This window comes from Panthera onca, chromosome D1 (genome assembly GCF_046562875.1).
Source record: "Panthera onca isolate mPanOnc1 chromosome D1, mPanOnc1 haplotype 2, whole genome shotgun sequence".
In the NCBI taxonomy this organism is placed as follows: domain Eukaryota; kingdom Metazoa; phylum Chordata; class Mammalia; order Carnivora; family Felidae; genus Panthera; species Panthera onca.
The window spans coordinates 9,458,371-9,475,661 of record NC_138348.1 but is presented as its reverse complement, the minus strand read 5'-3'; the positions used below and the strand labels follow the sequence as shown (position 1 = coordinate 9,475,661).

The following is a 17,291-nucleotide window of genomic DNA, read 5'->3' as shown; positions in this document are numbered from 1 at the left end:
ATGCCCCCAGCTGAAGTCGCACGGCTGAACCGACTGAGCCACCTGGGTGCCCCTGATACACTAACTTTTTATCTTGGTTTCACAGTTTGTAGGATATCATGATAGCTGGAATTTGTGGGGCAGGAGTCCAGGCTGCCAAGAAAGGCTGAAGGGGCTTCTGGGTTCTCCTTGGTACCACCAGACCTCTATTCGGTTGCCAGGACAACCGGTCAGGCCTTGGGGTCACTATGGCCCTGGATGGCCTGAGCACCGACTCCTCCTTGAACTGCTTCCTTGAGCATGTGTGCATGTTGGGGGCCGGGTGGATAGAGGTGTGTGGCTGGCGGCTGAGGTGGGAGGTGACAGCAGAACCCTACCAGGTTTGCACAGAAGCACCAGGATAGCCGAGGCAGGCTCTTAGGGGACCTGAAGCTCCCGCACCCAAATCCAGCTCCCCCCCCCAGGGGCATGGCCCCCCCACCCCATCTTTAGCAGCCCTCCATGTTCCCCTAATGCTGACCCCTTCCCCCACCCCCCTGGTCTCAGCCATGTGCAAGGCAGCTGGGGGACTGGAGTGGGTTAGAACCTCCCCTTGCCCCAGCTGCCCCCAGAGAGGTGAGGAAGATGAAGGCCTGCACAGGGTCCCCAGGAGGTAAAGCAAAGACAGGGCTCGGGGCGGTGCCACCCTTCCAGCCACTTTCTCCCAGCAAGGAGAGAGAGGTCGTGGATCTCCCCTGCCCCCTGTGGCTGTGGTCCCCTAAGGCCTGAACCGGAGGTCTCTCCCTCATAACCCAGCCAACAGCTTCCCACATTTGATTTCTCTGCAGGCCTCGAGGCTTCCATCGGTGGCTTGACCACTCCAGGCTTCCACCCAGGGGACTTTGCAACGCTCCTAAAATCAGGGGGTCTGGGAGAGCTTGAGACTCCATTATCCCAATCCCCACACCCTCCATGTCAGGGCATCTCGAAGCCTCTAAGACCACTTGGAAAGGGAGAGGCTCCACTTGGCGTTCCTGAGCTGCCATTGGGCCACCACCAGGCCCTGGGTTTAGGCAGGGGGAGGGGAGAACTAGCTGAAAGACAAGGGAGGGTCTGGCCAGCTGCAGCATTTTGGAGGGAGGGTTTTTGTGCTTGTGCTTGAGGTTTGAGGGGAGCCCCTCGAACCACTGGCTGGCCCCTGTCCCGGCCCCTGCGGGGCCTCTCCTGGCCACGAGCTGGCACACGGGCCTCTCGTGGGACACACTCGCGTCTCCGCCCGCTGTGGAACCACCAGCCACTGTCCTAGAGCCGAGTGAGACTCGGGCAGGCCAGCGGGCAAATTTACCCCCAAAAGCTCTGGGCCTACCGGCAAGAGCAGTCACCAGGCCCAGGCACGTGCTCGGCGGCAGACACAGTTCAGAGCTTCGCAACTTGGCTTTGAGTTAAAGTTCACCACACCGTGGGCTTGGGGACCGGGCCCGGGACACAACTCTCCAGCGAAGGGTGCAGTCTGAGGGGGCCAGGGCCACAGAATCACGTACGAGCTGTGGCCCCACCGGCCACGAAAGTCTGTCCCTGACGGCGTCGCTATAGCACAGGCTCCTCCGAAGGTCCCTGAGTAAGAAGGCGGCGCATAGAAGTGGCCGACGAGCGTATGAAAAGATGCTCAGCACCACTGATCATCAGAGCGCTAGACATCACGACCGCAGTGAGCTATCACCTCACAGCCATGAGGGTGGCCATTATCCAAAAACACCGACGTAGCAAGCGTTGGCAAGGGTGTGGAGAAATCGGGAACCCCCCACCCCCCCGCGCTGCCGGCAAGATGGTAAGACGGCAAAGCTACTGTGGAAGACGGTATAGAAGACACAAGTCAACAAACTGAAGACCACATATCGCCCAGCAGTCCCGCCTCTGTACAAATCGCCAAAGGAATCGAAAGCAAGGTCTCAAAGAGATAAGCGCGCTCTCCTATTCATCGCAGCACTATTCACGGTAGCTAACGGGTGGAAACAACCCAGATGCCCCTCAAGGGATGGGTGGGTAAAGAGAATAGTAAATCGTATGTGTTTTTTGCCACCATAAAAGACGCGAGAAAGGGGTGGGGGAGCTGCGAAGCTCATTTAGTCCCATCCTCCCAACTCACAGATGAGAAGACTGAGCCCCAGAGAGGAGCCCATCGCCCAGGTACGCGATCCTGGCAGCATTACATGAGGGCAAGCTTGGCAGATTGCAGACTGTGACACAGCAGAGCAGTGCGTAAGGCCAGCGTGTGGCTGGGCTCGGGCTCAATGGCTATGGTTGGAGCTAGCTTTTAAGAGGTGGCCACATGTACCAGGAGCACTTGGAGAGGCCCGAGTGAGTTATCTAGAAAATTCACTTAAGAGGCACAACTCCCGTATGGCCGATGTCGGTTAATCCTCTCCCGACTCCAAGAGCCAAAGCCCTGAGCCCCCTCCAGAGAGCCCCTGCGCACCCCCAGAAGCCTGAAGAGCTGAGGTGGGGGCGGCTGTAAGCAGGGGAAAACGTGGGAAGCCAACTTAGATGGAAATGCACTTCTGTCACTGCCTGACACTCTGTTTCTCCGTCTCTGGAGAACAGGCCTAATCCAGCGCCAGGCACAAGGCAGGTGTCTAGGAAAATGATGCTGGCTCTGGGGCACCCGGGTGGCGCAGTGGGTTGAGCGTCCGACTTCGGCTCGGGTCATGATCTCGCGGTTTGTGAGTTTCAGCCCCATAAACGCTGTCAGCGTGGGGCGCGCTTCGGATGCTCCGTCCTCCTTTCTCGGTCCCTCCCCCACTGGCGCTCTCCCAAAAATAAATATTAAAAGAAAAGAAAAAAAAAAAGGATGCCGGCTCTGGAGCTGGTCTCATCCATTCCTATCTAGGGCCACCGTTTCCTGGGTGAACTCTCAGTGCCTCGGGGGCTTTATCTGCAAAATGGGGAAACGGTACCTCCCAGGACGGCCCTGAGGGTTAAATGTGTTAGTATCAGCTACTGTTGGGAGATACTGAGGCCAGACTGCGTGTCCCTTGGTCCCTCACATGTCTCGTTGCCCACCACAACCCTCTAGGCCTGACAGGAAATCCTATCACAGGGCCAGGCAGAGCAAGTCTGGGGTGTGGGACGCGCTGCCAGGGCTCTGAAATGTTGTCCGGTGTCTCCTTGGCCCCGGGTGTGGCTTGTCCGGGGCCATGGAAGCTGGGGGCGGGGATGGGAGGAAATCTGCGAGGCTGGAGATCAAGAGGGACCAGGCTGGCGGCTGGACAGGGTGACAGGGTTCGGTGGCCTTGACAGAGTCCCGATCTGCTAGCTGAGAGGCCCTGAGGCCTCAGGCTAATCGGGGCCCCTTCAAGGTATCACCAGCCCCAGCACACACGGATTTCCGAGGCTGCTATGCCCCTCCCCCTCCCCCACTGGCCTGGACCCACACCCCTACAGGTGGGGAGGGGATGTGGAATCACAAGACACCTCTCCAGGCCCACCCTGTGACTACTTTTCCTTGCGAAGAAACCATCTAAGAGCGGGAGTGGCTGGCAAGGCCACAGCCGTCACATCCCTGCCTGCGCTGCCTGCAGACATCACCAATCGATCCCCGCACCACTGTCCTGCACTCGCCAGGCAGCCCTGAGGTTTTGACTGTGAACTCCAACCTTCCATTAGAAAGAGGCAGGGAGGAGGAGCGTGGGTGGCTCAGTGGGTTGAGCATCAGACTTCGGCTCAGATCATGATCTCACGGCTCATGGGTTCGAGCCCGGCATCGGGTTCTGTGCTGACAGCTCAGAGCCTGGAGCCTGCAGCCTGTTTCGGACTCTGTCTCCCTCTCTCTCTGCTCCTCCCCCGCTCATGGTCTGTCTCTCTCCGTCTCTCAAAACTAAATAAACATTTAAAAAAATAATAAAATAGGCAGGGATACCAGAGGGGGATCTGCCCAAGGTGCCCCTGAGACGGCTCCACTCTCCCCACAGGAGGCCACCCCGCAGGGGAGAGGAGGTGGGGATCGGCCCTGCTAACCCACAGCCCCACGGACTGGACGGCTGGAGAAGACTCGAGTGGTACTCCCTACAGCAATCCCTTCAGGATTTGGGCCTAATCCCAAGCACGAGGGCGGGCTAGGGAAGGATTTGGTTTCATTCCTTCAGATGCCCAAGCCTTGGCCTGAGCCCCAGGGCGGAGGAGTGAAGGCGCGTGGCTGCCCAGCCTCTACCAACAAAGCCTTCCTTTATTAAATAGAGATCGTGTTACATTCCATTCAAAGGAGGAAATCGGCCACGGTGAGGGATGTGTCCAGGTTGGACCCCGGTCCTGAGTGGGCTGTGAGGGGCGAGGAGGGGCCTGCGTCCTGCCCACCCTCCCCCGGTCCTGTGTACAGGGCTTGGCGACCTCAGCCCCCACTGTCTGAACGGCCACCCACAGCTGAACACAGACACGGTGTCCTGAGGCCCTGTCTGTATTTTACTTCGGGAGCAAAGTATCCTAATCCTTCCAGTGGTGGGGGCAGGGCCGCCAGGAGCACAAGGCTCAGATGGAGGAGGGGGGGAAGGTCAAGTGCGAGGGTGGGAGGAGGGGCCCTGATCCATCTTAAGAACAGTTTGGGGTAGTTCTCAAGCAGATGGTGTGCAAGTCCTTGACAGCCCCTTGTGGCTGCACTGCCCCCACGGGAATGGGGGAGGGATGGCCACACGGGGGTGCTGGTGGCCCAGGGCTTGGGAACTGAGGTGGGAGATACCCTGGAGGTCAGGCCACCCAGTGTGAGCCCTTTCTGAGGACATCACAGCAACAAGGTGACTGCAAGCAGCAGCTCCCAGGACTGCAAAGGGGGTGCTGAGCCCCTGAGTGTGGGTCCAAGCTCCTTGGTCTTTGGTGCTTTCTTGAAAGTCTCCTGGTGGCTGTAGGGCCACTGGGGAAGGGCGAAGGGTCAGCTCATGAGGTCCTGTCCTTCCCGGGATGAAGATTTGGTACCGGCTCAGCAAGGCCTCCATGGCCTGGCCATCTGTCCATCTGCTCGGCTTCTGGCTCAGGGCTGGCGCCAGGACCCTGTCTTCCTGTCTGTCTGTGCCGGGGCAGGTGTTGGCTGTGGCTCAGAGCCCCCCTCCAGGCTCCGGCCATGCCCTAGGCCTCCTGGGGAAAGAAGCCGAGCTTGGCCAGCGACATCTCCTTCCGCAGCCTCGTGATCTCCCAGAACATCGGCTCCGCTGCAGGCAGAGAGAAGGTGGACGGCTCAGTGACAGGGTCACTTCAGGCAGATGGTCCAGCCCCCGCCTCCTAGCTTTGGGCAGGGCAGCTGACAGGTACCCTAGGGCTCCCCGGTCCCCCAGGACAGATAACCTCAGTAAGTGGCTGGACCTCTTACAAGTGCCACGCTGAGGCCCTGCAAACTGTTGAGGGCTGAACCCACTCTGCACCGTACCAGTGGGAGAGGTGACACCACCCCTATGGCCTGACACCCACCCACACAAGCACGCTGCCACACATTTGGTGGTGATTTCCAACCCGTATCCTTGGGGTCTCAGAGACCCCGAGCAGTCAGCAGAGCCATGGATTCAGCCCAAGATCCCCTCCAAGGCCTTGACCCCCAAGCTGGGGAGGAGAGGCTCAGACTCCAAACGGACTGGGCAGCAGGGAACTGAGTTTGGAGGAGGGGCGGGAAGCTAGACCTTGCAGAATAGGGCTGAAGGGGATAACAGGTGGATGCAGGACCAGCCCTGGCAAGAGTGAAGTGGGAGGCAGCGTTCAGTGTCAAACGACCGACGGTGAGGAGGTTACCTCCAGCGGGGAGGAGATTCACAAGGGACACCCCATCGTGCAAGGTTTCTGATGCCAGGCCGGTAACAGGGAGCCCCGGGGCCTGGGAGAGGTTGCTGGGTGGGAGAAGGCAGCCGGACCCGGCAGACCCTGGCAGGGTCCTCCCCTCTGTCAGGGCAAAGCCCAGCCGGTGGACCCCTCAGATGGCTGGCCCGCCCTCTCGCTGCCCCCATCCCTCCCAGGCGCCGCCCTCGCCGGCCACCAGGGGGCGCTCACCTTCCTGCCGCACCAGGCCTTGCTGGATGTAGCGGATGTAGGTGAGGAAGTTGCACACTGCGGTGATCTGTGGACACAAGTGAAGAGGCTGTGACCTGCCAGCCCTCACGCTTAGAGTCCCCCCAAGAGCCAGGGCAGGTCGGAGACCCGAGCCACAAATCCCACGTCCCATCAAAGCTAGATAACGAATGCTCCCTGAGTGGCACAGGACCGGGCTCTCAAATTTAATTGCCAACAGTGGTATTAGTCCTGCTCCTGGGAAGAACAATAGCAGCAGCTAACGTTTAACCCGGTACGCGTATCCGAGTGAGGCAGACATGCGTATCATCCCCAGTTGACCCAGGAGGAAAGCAGAGACTCCAAGAATGAAGCCACCGGACAGCAATTATAGAGGTCACGAAACAGTCAGTGGCTGAGCTGGAAGACGAAACCAGGTGGCTCGGCCTAGAAACCACACTCGTCCCCAGGCAGGCCTGCCTGCTCTGGGCGCTGGAGGCCCCGGCCAGCCAGGCCTTGGCCCAGTGCTCCTGGTAATGCCAGGCGGGACAGGGGGATCCGGAGCTGCTCACCGGGACTGCCCTGGATCCCCAGGCCTGAAGCCCCCAGCTTGGCCTGAGGCCTGCCCCATGCCGGGCCCTGTGCTGGGCACCACGGACCCCAAGTCGGCCCTTCCACGAAGACTCACATACCGCAGAGAGGGTGCTGCTGGTACCCTGCCCAGGCCCCTTCCCCAGGCTGGGGCCCCCTCTCCCCACTACTGAGAGGGTCGTCCACTAATGGCGCCTAGGTGCCCCTCCGTACCCCGTCCCCTGCATGCCACAGCCAGTGACTGGCCCGCATGCGGTGTATAAAAGGTCAGCCCCCTTGCCTCAGGGTGGAACCCACTCTGGGCTCCAGGGCCCCCACGGATCAGATTGCAGCCAGACTCCAGCTGAGGCCGGACACTCCTCTGCCCACCCTATCCCGCATTCATGCCTCCTAAGAATAGCATAAAATCTTCGTCCGGGGCTTAGCTTCTAGGGAACTCAGCCTAAGAAAGGGCAGAGGGTAGCTGGCAGCTGTGCCCACGGAAGCCTGTACTGAATGTCCGGCGCCCGGGGGCACGGACGTCAAGCGTGTGGGAGCCCACAGGGTCCAGAGTTGCAGGGAGGGGACAACACCCCTGGGCCCTCAACCACGTAGGAATCCTGGCCAGCAGGACAAAGCAGGCGCAGGGGGGTCAGGGCAGAGGTCGGTGCAGGAGAAGATTGTGGGCCAGGCCGTGGTGTTTCCCAGTGGCCAGCGGGCCCCCACAGGAGGCTAGTGAGCAAGGTGTGGCACCGAGCAGTGAGGTTCTCTCCCCAGGGCTCCACTTTGGGGACACAAATCTCTTCTCCCTGTGGATTCCACACTCCTTGGTCTCTTCAGAGTGTGGGGACCACATCCTGAAACTTCACACCCTTCTCGTCTCCCATCCCAGCTCTGCCCAACGCAGAGACATAGGAGGCCTGGAAGAAACAAGGCTCTAGAGGTAGTTTTGCCAGGCACGGAATGTCTGGCGCGGATCCTTCTGGTGAGCCCTGGTGGGGATCAGGAAAATGCCACCGGACAGGGCTCTGGGCACAGATGCGTGGGGCGGAGGCTGCAGCGAAGGGGGACTGGGTTCAGAATGGGGAGCCTCCGGGTCTAGGCTATACCCCCTCCTAAGGCATAGACTCCCCATATACAAATGGGGGCTCAGCTCACTGCCGTGGGGGTGGCCAAGACAACACATTGGATGCCCTGCGGGAGCTGTCGTAACCGAACAAGCTGCCCAGCAGTGGGGCCATCTGTCCACTCTGATCCCTGTGAGGAGCCTCTAGTAGGTTGAGGGCAGGAGATGGTTCCTAAAGGAGGACCCACCCACCCTGTGTCACCTTTGTACCAAGCTTCAGAACCTTCTCACACATTCTCTTTGGCTCCTTACAGTCCTGTTCACAGTCTGTGAGGGGACAGAGGAACGAGGACCACCCGACCCCTGCCCCCAGCTCAGTGAGGTCCACTGACGCAGCCTGGGCCACTTGGCACGTGAGGACGGAAGCTGGGATTCCCGGAGCCCTCGTGGCACCTGCCACGGACAGTCAGGCTCGAGTAACAGACGTGCCTCAGAACGTTCTCAAGAGCCTGGGGCCAGAGCCTGAGCTGGGAGTCAGGAGCCTGGAACTTTAACCTGAACTCTAATGTCACTCCCATGGTTAGGTTTCGGCCAGCACACAGGTCCCTCAGTCCTTCACCCCTAGGAACTGAGTCTTGCCAATGGCCACGGGAGCTCAGAAGAGGACCACTATCCCCAGGAAGGAAGCAGCCAGCCAACCCCTTGACTAGAGCCTCTGACACCCTGAGCAGAAGATCCAGCTAAGCTGGGCTGACTCCTGCCCCAGGGAGACCGTGATGATAAACAGGTGTTGTTTTAAGCCACTAAGTTTATGGTCATTTGTTTTGTGGTAATGACAAACTAATTCACCAGGCTCGGCTGTGTGGCCCCAGTTAGTCTCTGTACCTCTCTGAGCCTGTGCCCTGCTCTGCAGATCAAGGTTGTGCTCCCAGGCCTGGAGCCCGGAGCCCCAGCCCAATGTGCCCCTGAGAAGCAAAGTGACACTCCCACTGGATGACTTACCCTGGCCCGGGAGGACGGTGAGATGTAGTAGTGATTCTCGGAGTCCCCAAGCCGGATTCGGTGGCGACAGGCACGAGCCAGCCCGCTCAGGGCACAGGTACTAGAGGAAAGCAGAGGGAGCCTTGGAGGCTGGCCGAGGCTCGCCCACCCAGCTCACGCAGGCAGGACGCAGCAGCCAGAAAGATGCACAGAGGGAGGGAGAGGCAAACAGACACGGGGGGGTGGGACCTGGCAGCCCCTCCCTCGACCCCAGCTTCCCAAGGAGCCCAGGGCCAGGCCAAGGAAGGGGCAGCCCTAGAAGTCCCTGGGACAGATCTCGGAACTAAGCTGGATCCCACCCCTAAAGCCCTCACCTCGCCACTGTTGGGCAGGAGAGTTCAGTCAACCTCATGCCGGGTGTACCAAAGCTCCACTCTCTGCAGTCCCCCTACTTTATCGGGGCCCTCAGACTCAGTGATGCCTTCCCCAACTAAACAAGAGTCTTCTCTCTCCTCCACTCTGTCACCAAGTCCCCAGGCTAGGTCACGCAAGGGGCCTTTTGCCTGGATCCTCTCAGCTCCACGTTACAGCCAGGGGCTCCTCCAAAAGCCCGTATGTAGCCCATCATCTTTCCCCGCTGCTTTGCTACTGCCCAGGAAACCGTTATGGAGAATCCAGAGCAGAGGAAGGTTAAGTAGGCTCCTGGGGTGCGGGACTTATCAGTGCCTTTGCTGCCTCCAGATTCACTGTGACTCTGATTGGACTTGGCAACCCTCTTTTCAGGGTACATCTATTGATGAGCTTGTGAAATGCTGGCGTAGTGGGTCAAAGCCCAAACTTCATTCAAGGCCCTTTACACTCTGGCCCTCCCGTGTGGCCTCAGCCCCAACTCCCTACCCACGCCACCGCTCTGCAAACCCAGTGATGCTTCCATTCATACCGTGGCCTCTCACACCTTCATTCATGTTGTCCCCTCTGCCTGCAAGGCACATCCCTACTTGGCAAACTGCCACTCATCCTTCAAAATGGCTCAAATATTCCCATGAGTGACAAGACTCTCCCCAAGGGGCCTCCCTGGCAGGTCAAATCCTGGGCTGCCAAGGGAAAATGCTCCCTGTCTCTGCCCCTTGCTCTACCAAGGCTATTTTGTTCTGCTGCGAGCCCTGCTCGATGCCAGCTGAGTAGCAGGAAAGCCAAGGCATGAGGGCTGTTTGGTTATTTATTAGCAGAAGGGGAGCCAAGAAATGACTTCACTTACATGTCAGTCGGGGCCCAGAGCCCATTGTGGGAGAGAGAGTTGGGGGTGGGAGAGGGATGTCTGCCAAGCTGGGAAGAGGGAGACTCCAGCTCCCAGACCCCCCTGGATAGCCTGGGGGTCCGTGACTAAAGGCAGGAACTTCTGCCAAAGAGTCCTCCCCGCACAGGGCGGGGGGGAGGGGGGGGGAGAGGGGGGTGGTGATGGCAGCCACCGTGCTTTTGCACTCTAGCCCACCCCCCGCCCCTGCTCCTCTCGGGTCCCACACCCGGACCCTCCGCAGGCAGGCCTGAGGCTCAATCCCTGGCCACCCCCTCGGCAGAGCTCAAGGCTAGGTGTGGCTCTCTCAAGTGCGCAAGGAAGGGTGAAGGGCGCTGAACGTACTTGGTGCTGCCACACTCCACCGCGGCCACCTTCGCGGTGGGCGGCGTCTGCGAAGCCACGGGCTCGATGGTGAGTGTGTTGTCCTCCACGGCGGCCCGTACCAGCGCAGAGAGCTGCAACAAAGCAGGGCAGCAGGTGGAGCGGTGAGGGGCTGACCTCTGGCTGAGGCGCTGGGCCCCGGGCCGGCCGCCCTCTGCCCTGCCTCACCTCCTGCATGGTGAAGTCCAGGCAGGGGCCCACGTCCTCCCGGTACACCCTTTCAAGGAAGGGGCAGGTCTTGTCCAGGGTGGGGGATTCCCTCCAGGCCTGGAACTCTGCGAACAGGGTCGTGTCCACCTGTGGGGGAGGGTGAGCGGGGCGCAGCGGTCAAGGCGCTGGGTGGGGGGGAGGGGCAGCATGGCCAGGAAGGGCAGAGCCCACAGCGGTGGGGAGGCGGGGAGGTTGCGGGACGGGCCCCAGCCTGCCGGCGAGTCTGTCCCCAGCGGCCAGGCGGGGAAGCCGAGTGCCGAGGAAGGACGGCCTCCTTCCTTTCGCCCCAAAGACCTCAGAACTCAAGCTTGCACATCCAGGTGTGCTTTTAGCTTCCTGCCTCTACTTGTGTCCAGGGCCCCTTCCTGAAGACCCTCACTGCCTCCTGGAGGGGGAGAAGTTGAAAAGTGGCCCCGCGGGACCCCCGCCCCCCTCCCCGTACACACAGGTACCACGGCACACACAGACACAGGCACACAGAGGGAACACACGCGGGCCACCTGCTCTGGAGAGGCCACCCGCTGGCCGCCCTGGGGCATGTGCAGTGTGAGTGAGGCTGGGGGTGGGGGACGGAGGGGCGGCCCCTCTCTGCGGCCATTACCTGTCGGGAAAAGGAGAGAGAGGTAGCGGAGGTGGAGGTGGGGGCCGTGGGCGGCTCCCCAGGTAGGAGCTGCCAAGCCGGCTCGTAGGTGAGGTGAACAGCCTTGCTGGGGACCACGCAGAGGAGCAGGGAGAGGAGGGGGGCCAGCCCGGGCTGGGTGGGCAGGGCAGACGGACGGACAGACAGACAGGTGCACAGAGACAGACGGGAGGAAGGAGATGTTAGTGTTCAGTCGGAAGCTGAGAGCTCAGAAGTGGGGGGAGGGGGAGAGGCCTGGCCCGCACCTCCTCCCTGGGGGCTCCAGAGACATAGGGCAGGAGCGGGCTGGGGGCTGCCTTGGTGTCAAAGACCACAGGAAACAGAATCCCACGACAGCCCTTGTAGGGCTCGCCCCGTGCAGCCCTGAGCCGAGCTCCTGACATCCAGGGCTCGTCAGCGCCCCATAGCCCCAGGAGGCCCTACTTTTGTGAGGAAACTGAGGCTCTGACAGGTGACCTCACTCGCCGAAGGACCTGTGGCCAAGGACCTGTGGCCGCTGCCCAGCCTGGACCAAGCAGCCCATGCACCCAGCCGGGCGGGGAGGGAGACAGCTCCCAAATGCTATGCTTGTCTAGGCACCGGAGCCAGAAGGTGTCGAAGACCTTCGAGTCCAGGGATGTCCCAAGACGGTCTTGGGCGTCAGGGCTGTGAGCGCCCAGGGTCCAAGCAGCCTGTCCCCAGAGGCCCAGCAGTGGCCTCCTTAGGCCGAGGCCTCCTTGTGTCTCCAAGCAGAACTCCCCCATCCCCCCACCCAAGGCAGGCCCTCAGGCCAAGGCCAGCCTCAGGCGCACAGAACATCACCTACTGCTTAGAGGGGCTTGGAGGGCCTATCAGGGCCCCCACGTGGTACACCCAGAGGCCGAGGCCCAAACCTCCTATCACAGAAACCTGCCCAGCTCTCCCAGAGGACACAGAGGCCCAGAGAGGGCAGGCCAGGCTCCAGGTCACACTGTGAGGGGTCAGGCCTCTCCACTGGGCCCCACTGCCTGGCGGACTTTGGGCACTGTCTCCCTGTCCCGCGTCCACCACCGCCCGCCCGCCCGCCGCCCCTCACCTCTTTGCCCTCCTTGTCCGGGGTGAGGGTATGTCCGGCAGCGGGGCACACGGCGGGGCAGAGGGTGCTGCTGGTGCTCTTATGGCGCAAGTGGCCCTTGCGGGGCCCGGCCTTGGTGGGGCTCAGCAGCTGTGGGTGGAGCTCGCGGTTGGGAGAGGCCGGTGTGGACGTGAGGACCAGTGTCTTCAAGGCTGTCACCTCTGCCTGCAGCATGTCGATCTGGCCGGGGTGAGGTGGACGTCAACCTTAGTCCAGGGCTAACGCTGCCCAGGCTGCCCCTGCCTGCCGCCCCGGCTCAGGACAGCCTGTCCCGGCAGTGACTAGTACCCGACCCCTGCTGTTACCCTTGGAATGGCCTTTGAAGGGGGGACTGACACACCCATTTCACAGCTAAGGGAACTGAGGCTCAGACAGGAAACGCGGCCTGCCTGAGGTCACACCGTACGCCAGGGCTCTGTGACGCGCACCCGTCTGGGAGCTGGCCGGGCCTCCCGCTGAGGGGCCCTCAGGAGCCAGGAACCACACAGCCCTCGCATTTTACAGATGTGCAAATAGACTCCAAGAGAGGAAGCTACGTGCCCAGGCTCCCGTAGCCAGACTGGGGTTTCTGCTTTGTAAAGGGCGTATGGAAGGAGGCAGGAGAAATTGCACTGCCCACGGGATCCTCCCTGCCCTGGTGAGGCCCCGCAAAGGTCTCTGGTGCGGTGCGAACGCTGCTCGAGTCCCCGGGGAGCTGTGTCGTCTCAGACACCTCTGCCTCGACGTCCTGGGCCGTGGCCTAACCATCCCCGCCACCCACGAGAACACGCCGGGGTCCCACCGGGTGGCGAAAGCCCAGCGCTCTCGGGGGCTGGCGGGGCGGGCAGGGCGGGAGCTCTGGGTGTGGCTCGAAGCCCGTGGGGCCCTCACCTTGCCCCGCGCCTCCTTCAGCTGCTTTTCCGACGCTGCCTGCTTCATGTTGGCTGCTCGCACCATCTTGTGGGCTTCCTGGGAAGAAGGCAGGCTCCGCGTGAGTGCAGAGGGGCCTGCGGACACCCGGCAGCCGCCTTCCCCAACCTGCAACCACCCCCCGCCCCCGCCAAGCCGGCCACCACACCTCGAACAGGCTGGCTGTCAGCTCCTCCAGCTCCCGTTCCAGCTGCTCCCGCACCCTGGACAGCCGCTCACACTCCTCGTCCTTCAGCTTCAGCTCCTGGGGAGGGGGAGGGGTTCCAGGTGGGTGGCCGTGAGCCCCATAGGGGCCCTGGGCCTGGCATGGAGGGGACCGGGCACCCCGCTTCCCCCCACCCGCCCCGATCAGGCTCCATTGCCAGGGTCATCTTACGTGGGCCTCTGGGCCCCGACCGCCCTTCCTCTGTTGTCCTACAGTTTATGATGCATTTTCCATTTAGCTTGTGGCATGTTGAAGCCCCACCCGCCGGTCTATTAGAGCTTAGGACAGGCTTTCAGAGAAGTCAAGACTTCTAGAAGTCCTTCAAAAGTCACAAGCAGAACTCTCTTCTGTGCTTCCCTCACGCCCAGCACAGGCCTCCGTGCAGCCGGCCCTGGCGGGTGCACGATCTCTCTGGGTGCCCAGGGAGAGCCCACAGCTCCTCCAGACGGGCCCCTCGTCCCCGCAGCCCCTCCCGCTGCCCTCTGAGCCCCCACCTTCTGGGCTTTGTGAAGCTCCTCCTTCAGGAACTCTGAGCCCTTCTCGCGGATCTCCATGGAAGAGCTTCGCAGGCGGAGCACGTCCAGCGGGGCGGCCGCAGGGCCCTCCTCACCTTGGGCCTCCTCCCCTCCAGGGGTCTCCACCAGGCCTCTTGGGGACTCCGTCCTGTGGCTTTTGCAGGGGCCCACGCTCTTCCAGGGGACGGGGACAGCCTCAAGAGGCGGCGGGTGGCCCTCGTCTGGGTGGGGCTGGCTGCGAGGCAAACAGCAAATACAGGGTGGGGTCCTGAGACCCAGAGCTGAGCCCAGGCACCAACCCTGGACAGCGCACCTGCCACTCGCGGCCTACTCTGTAAAATAGGGACTCTACCCATGAGGCTGTCAAGGGCATAAGGACCAAACATGAGGTCACCTGGGGGCAAAGCCACGACTCACTCACCTTTGTCAACCACCCTCTCCAGCTCAGGGCCTAGGGCTGAGCTTGGCACACAGTAGGTGCTCAGTTTATCTGTCCAGCAGAAGACTGGAAATGCATCAGTGCTGAGAATCTGAGTTTCCACTTCTACATAGTGGGGATGATCCCAATGGCCCTACCTCCAGGGTCACTGGATGGATGTGACCTGCATAAAACCTTGGCACCCAGGAGGCACTTAAATGGGAACCGCCTTCTTGGCTATCGTTAATGCAAATTTTATGCAAATTATACCCCATTTAGGGTGGCGGGGAGAGGAAGGACCCAGCCAGGGCAGGCATTGCTGAGGTAGGAAAGTTCTGCCAAATAGCCCAGGCCGGGCGGACTGTCTTCCTGCTCCCTGTGGGGAGCAGTCTGGGCTCTCTCCGCTGGTCTGCCTTGTGAGCTCAGGCAAACACCCTTCTCTGGGCCTCAGGATCCTTCTCTCCCTGAAGTTGAAGACCCTAGAGGTAGTGAGGGGGCCATCAGCCTCTGTCCCCCACCCCCCACTGTCCATCCACACCCCTCACTTTGCAACAGACCCTGGGGAGGGAGGGAGGCAGGAAGGGAGAGGGCCCGGCTGGCACTGGTTTGTGCCAAGACAGCACCTCTGGACTCGCTCAGTCAGCAAAAGCTGGCAGCTCCTGAGCCAGCAGCTTCTGAGCCTCGGTGGCTGGGCTGAGGGTGAGTGGCTGGGCCAGGCCACTGATAACAGTGGGGAAGTGGAGGGGAGGGGGCTCGGCGGGGCCCACACAAGAGGGAGGAAAGACGAGGCCAAGGGGTCGTGAGACTCAGGATTGCTGAGGGGAAAGTGTGAAAGGCAAGACTGGGGATCAGCTGCTCCTCCCTGTCATGTGGACCCCGGCACAGTCACCAAGCAGCCCCTGAACATCGGTGACCCTCCCAGGTAACACAAAGGGGCTGGGGACCCAGGGACCCCCGCAATGAGCCCATTCCCAGCCCTTCACGTGGCCCTATCCAGGCACCTAGTTTGGCCTGCCCTAGGCTTTGGAACTGGCCCAGAGTGTGGCCTCATGGTTCCTTGGCTGAGTCCTGCCTGGCAGGGACCGGGGACTGATAGATGAAGTGGGAAAACACATCTGTCACTCCATCAACAGCGTTTATGCCAATGATCTTTCTTAATACCCTTGGGGGTGGGGGAGAGTCTCGTTGGCAAGGGGTCCCTGAGGCTCGAGGAAGGGCTATGGCAGCACTATGGCGGCCCTGGACTGGGGTCCGCACCCAGGGGACTCCCACCATGCCAGATGCTGGGATACTCTGCCCATGCCCTCTCATTTAGGGCTCTCAGTAGCATTTGTGGGACTGTCCCCATCCCACAGATGAGGGACAGAGTCTACAGAAGTGTAGAACTTGCCCGGGCTCACACAGCTGGTGGGTGGCTGTGCAGGATGGGCAGCCAGGTCTTTGGCCTGAAGCCCCCACCGGGTGGGTGTTGGGGGGGGGGGGAGTATGAAATCACTGCATCAGCCTCAGGGTCAAGGTCTACAAGGCCCCAGGTGGACTCAGGAGACGACTCCCTGCCGCAGCAGGGAAATGTGACCCAATTCTGGCCCGACCAACTTCTCAGCCTCTGCTCGGGCCCAGACACTGCCTCCCAGGAGGGCAAAGCCAGGGTCCATGCCAGGCTCTGAGCTGCGGTATGCGCCGGCCCCTGCGAATGTCACCAGAGTTCTCTGAAGCTGCTTCCCACCTGTGGGACGGGGGTAACGACCTACAGTCACTGGAGAAGCACCATGTAAAGACCGTGCCGTCTGTGGCCACATTTGGCAGATACCCCTACTGTGCCTGCCCGGGCTCTGGGTCCCGCGGCTGAAACCGCAGGCCTCAGGGAGGTCCTTCCCGCTGAGAGTCTGGAGGCCCCGGGCCCAGTGCCCATTTCTTCAGGTGAGAGACGATGGCCACAGTCACTCAGGCTTGGGGGTGGGGGGGGGGGGGGGCGGGTGGCAGACCCCAACTCGAGGACTGCACATTTCAACAGGATGGGCGAGAACTGTGGGCCAAGGGTGGGGGTGACCCAGGCAGGATTCCAGGTTTCAGACACCCAGCCCCAGTGCCTTTCCCTCTGCAAGGACCACCCCACACATCAGCCATGTCCCCGCCGAGGAGCAAAAGACCTCCAGCCCCTCCCACGAGGGCCACCAGTGTGGTCTGGGCCCCGGCCCCGAGTGAAAGACACTAACTCTCCTGCTGGCCCCAAGGGCATGGGCTGGGGTTATGGCTGGACTGCCCCCCATTAGTTTCCCAACAGGCTCTCACTTCAGCCCCCTGCCGGGAAGGATGGGGGCCCTCTTTTGCAGCCAGAGGCAACAGTGGCCTCCCCACCACCCATCTCCCATCCTCCCTGCCCCCGGCTTCCCCAGTGAAAAAGCCCAACTCAAAAAATCCTAATGGCTGAAAGCATATGAAGAACACATCCACCCCGTAGTCAGGAACCACCCAATGCCGGGGCCAGGGGGTCAGGAAAGACACCCCCCCCCCCACCTCGGTACTGGAAGGGACGCTTGAATCTGTAGGCCCTCCCCTCACACTTCTAGGCTGTGAGGCGACTCAGAAATTTCAGGAGGGGCCCTAGGCCCCACAGGTCCAGCCCCAGCTTCACACACTTCAGCCTCCCAAACCAAAGGCTGGCAAACCTCAACGGGACCACCTGCACTCCTTGGGCAGGCACGGGCTACCACACCGCACCCCCTCCCCGCCCCTCAGCCCTGGTCCACGGCCCTCTGTTGGAACCTTTTCGGTCCCCACTCCCCGCAGAAACAGAGTCCAGCAACCGCAATACGCTGCAGGGGCCCCTGGGAAGGGGTTAGAGGCAGGAGATAGTAAGAGTCAAGGTCAGAGGAAAGTGGGAGCATCCAACACCCTCCATCCTGAACCGGCTCCACTGCCCGGAGCCCACGACAGTTTATACAGGAAAGGCCCCACTGGGTCACTTCCCCAGGAAACACACAAGGGGGTGGGGGTGCAGTAATGCAATCCTCACCCCCGCCAGTCCTG

The 17,291-nt window shown here is 61.4% G+C and overlaps 1 protein-coding gene across 6 annotated transcripts in view; it reads right to left on the bottom strand.

The window, feature by feature from the left end:
- Window positions 1–4,162: 4,162 nt before the first annotated feature.
- Window positions 4,163–17,291, bottom strand: part of RAB3IL1 (RAB3A interacting protein like 1) — a 43,469-nt gene continuing 30,340 nt past the window's right edge. For 4 of the 6 annotated variants that reach the window (XM_078433566.2, XM_060606915.3, XM_060606914.3 and 1 more), the window contains 10 exons: window positions 13,823–14,078; window positions 13,272–13,367; window positions 13,085–13,162; window positions 12,176–12,394; window positions 11,083–11,235; window positions 10,440–10,568; window positions 10,233–10,345; window positions 8,615–8,714; window positions 5,980–6,046; window positions 4,163–5,153 (listed from right to left, as the gene is read on the bottom strand). In XM_078433566.2, the coding sequence (XP_078289692.1) occupies window positions 5,071–5,153; window positions 5,980–6,046; window positions 8,615–8,714; window positions 10,233–10,345; window positions 10,440–10,568; window positions 11,083–11,235; window positions 12,176–12,394; window positions 13,085–13,162; window positions 13,272–13,367; window positions 13,823–14,078 (1,294 nt within the window). In that variant the 3' untranslated portion in view covers window positions 4,163–5,070. The remainder of the gene's footprint in view (window positions 5,154–5,979; window positions 6,047–8,614; window positions 8,715–10,232; window positions 10,346–10,439; window positions 10,569–11,082; window positions 11,236–12,175; window positions 12,395–13,084; window positions 13,163–13,271; window positions 13,368–13,822; window positions 14,079–17,291) is intronic. The other 2 variants (XM_078433567.2, XM_060606913.3) reach the window with 1 other exon arrangement.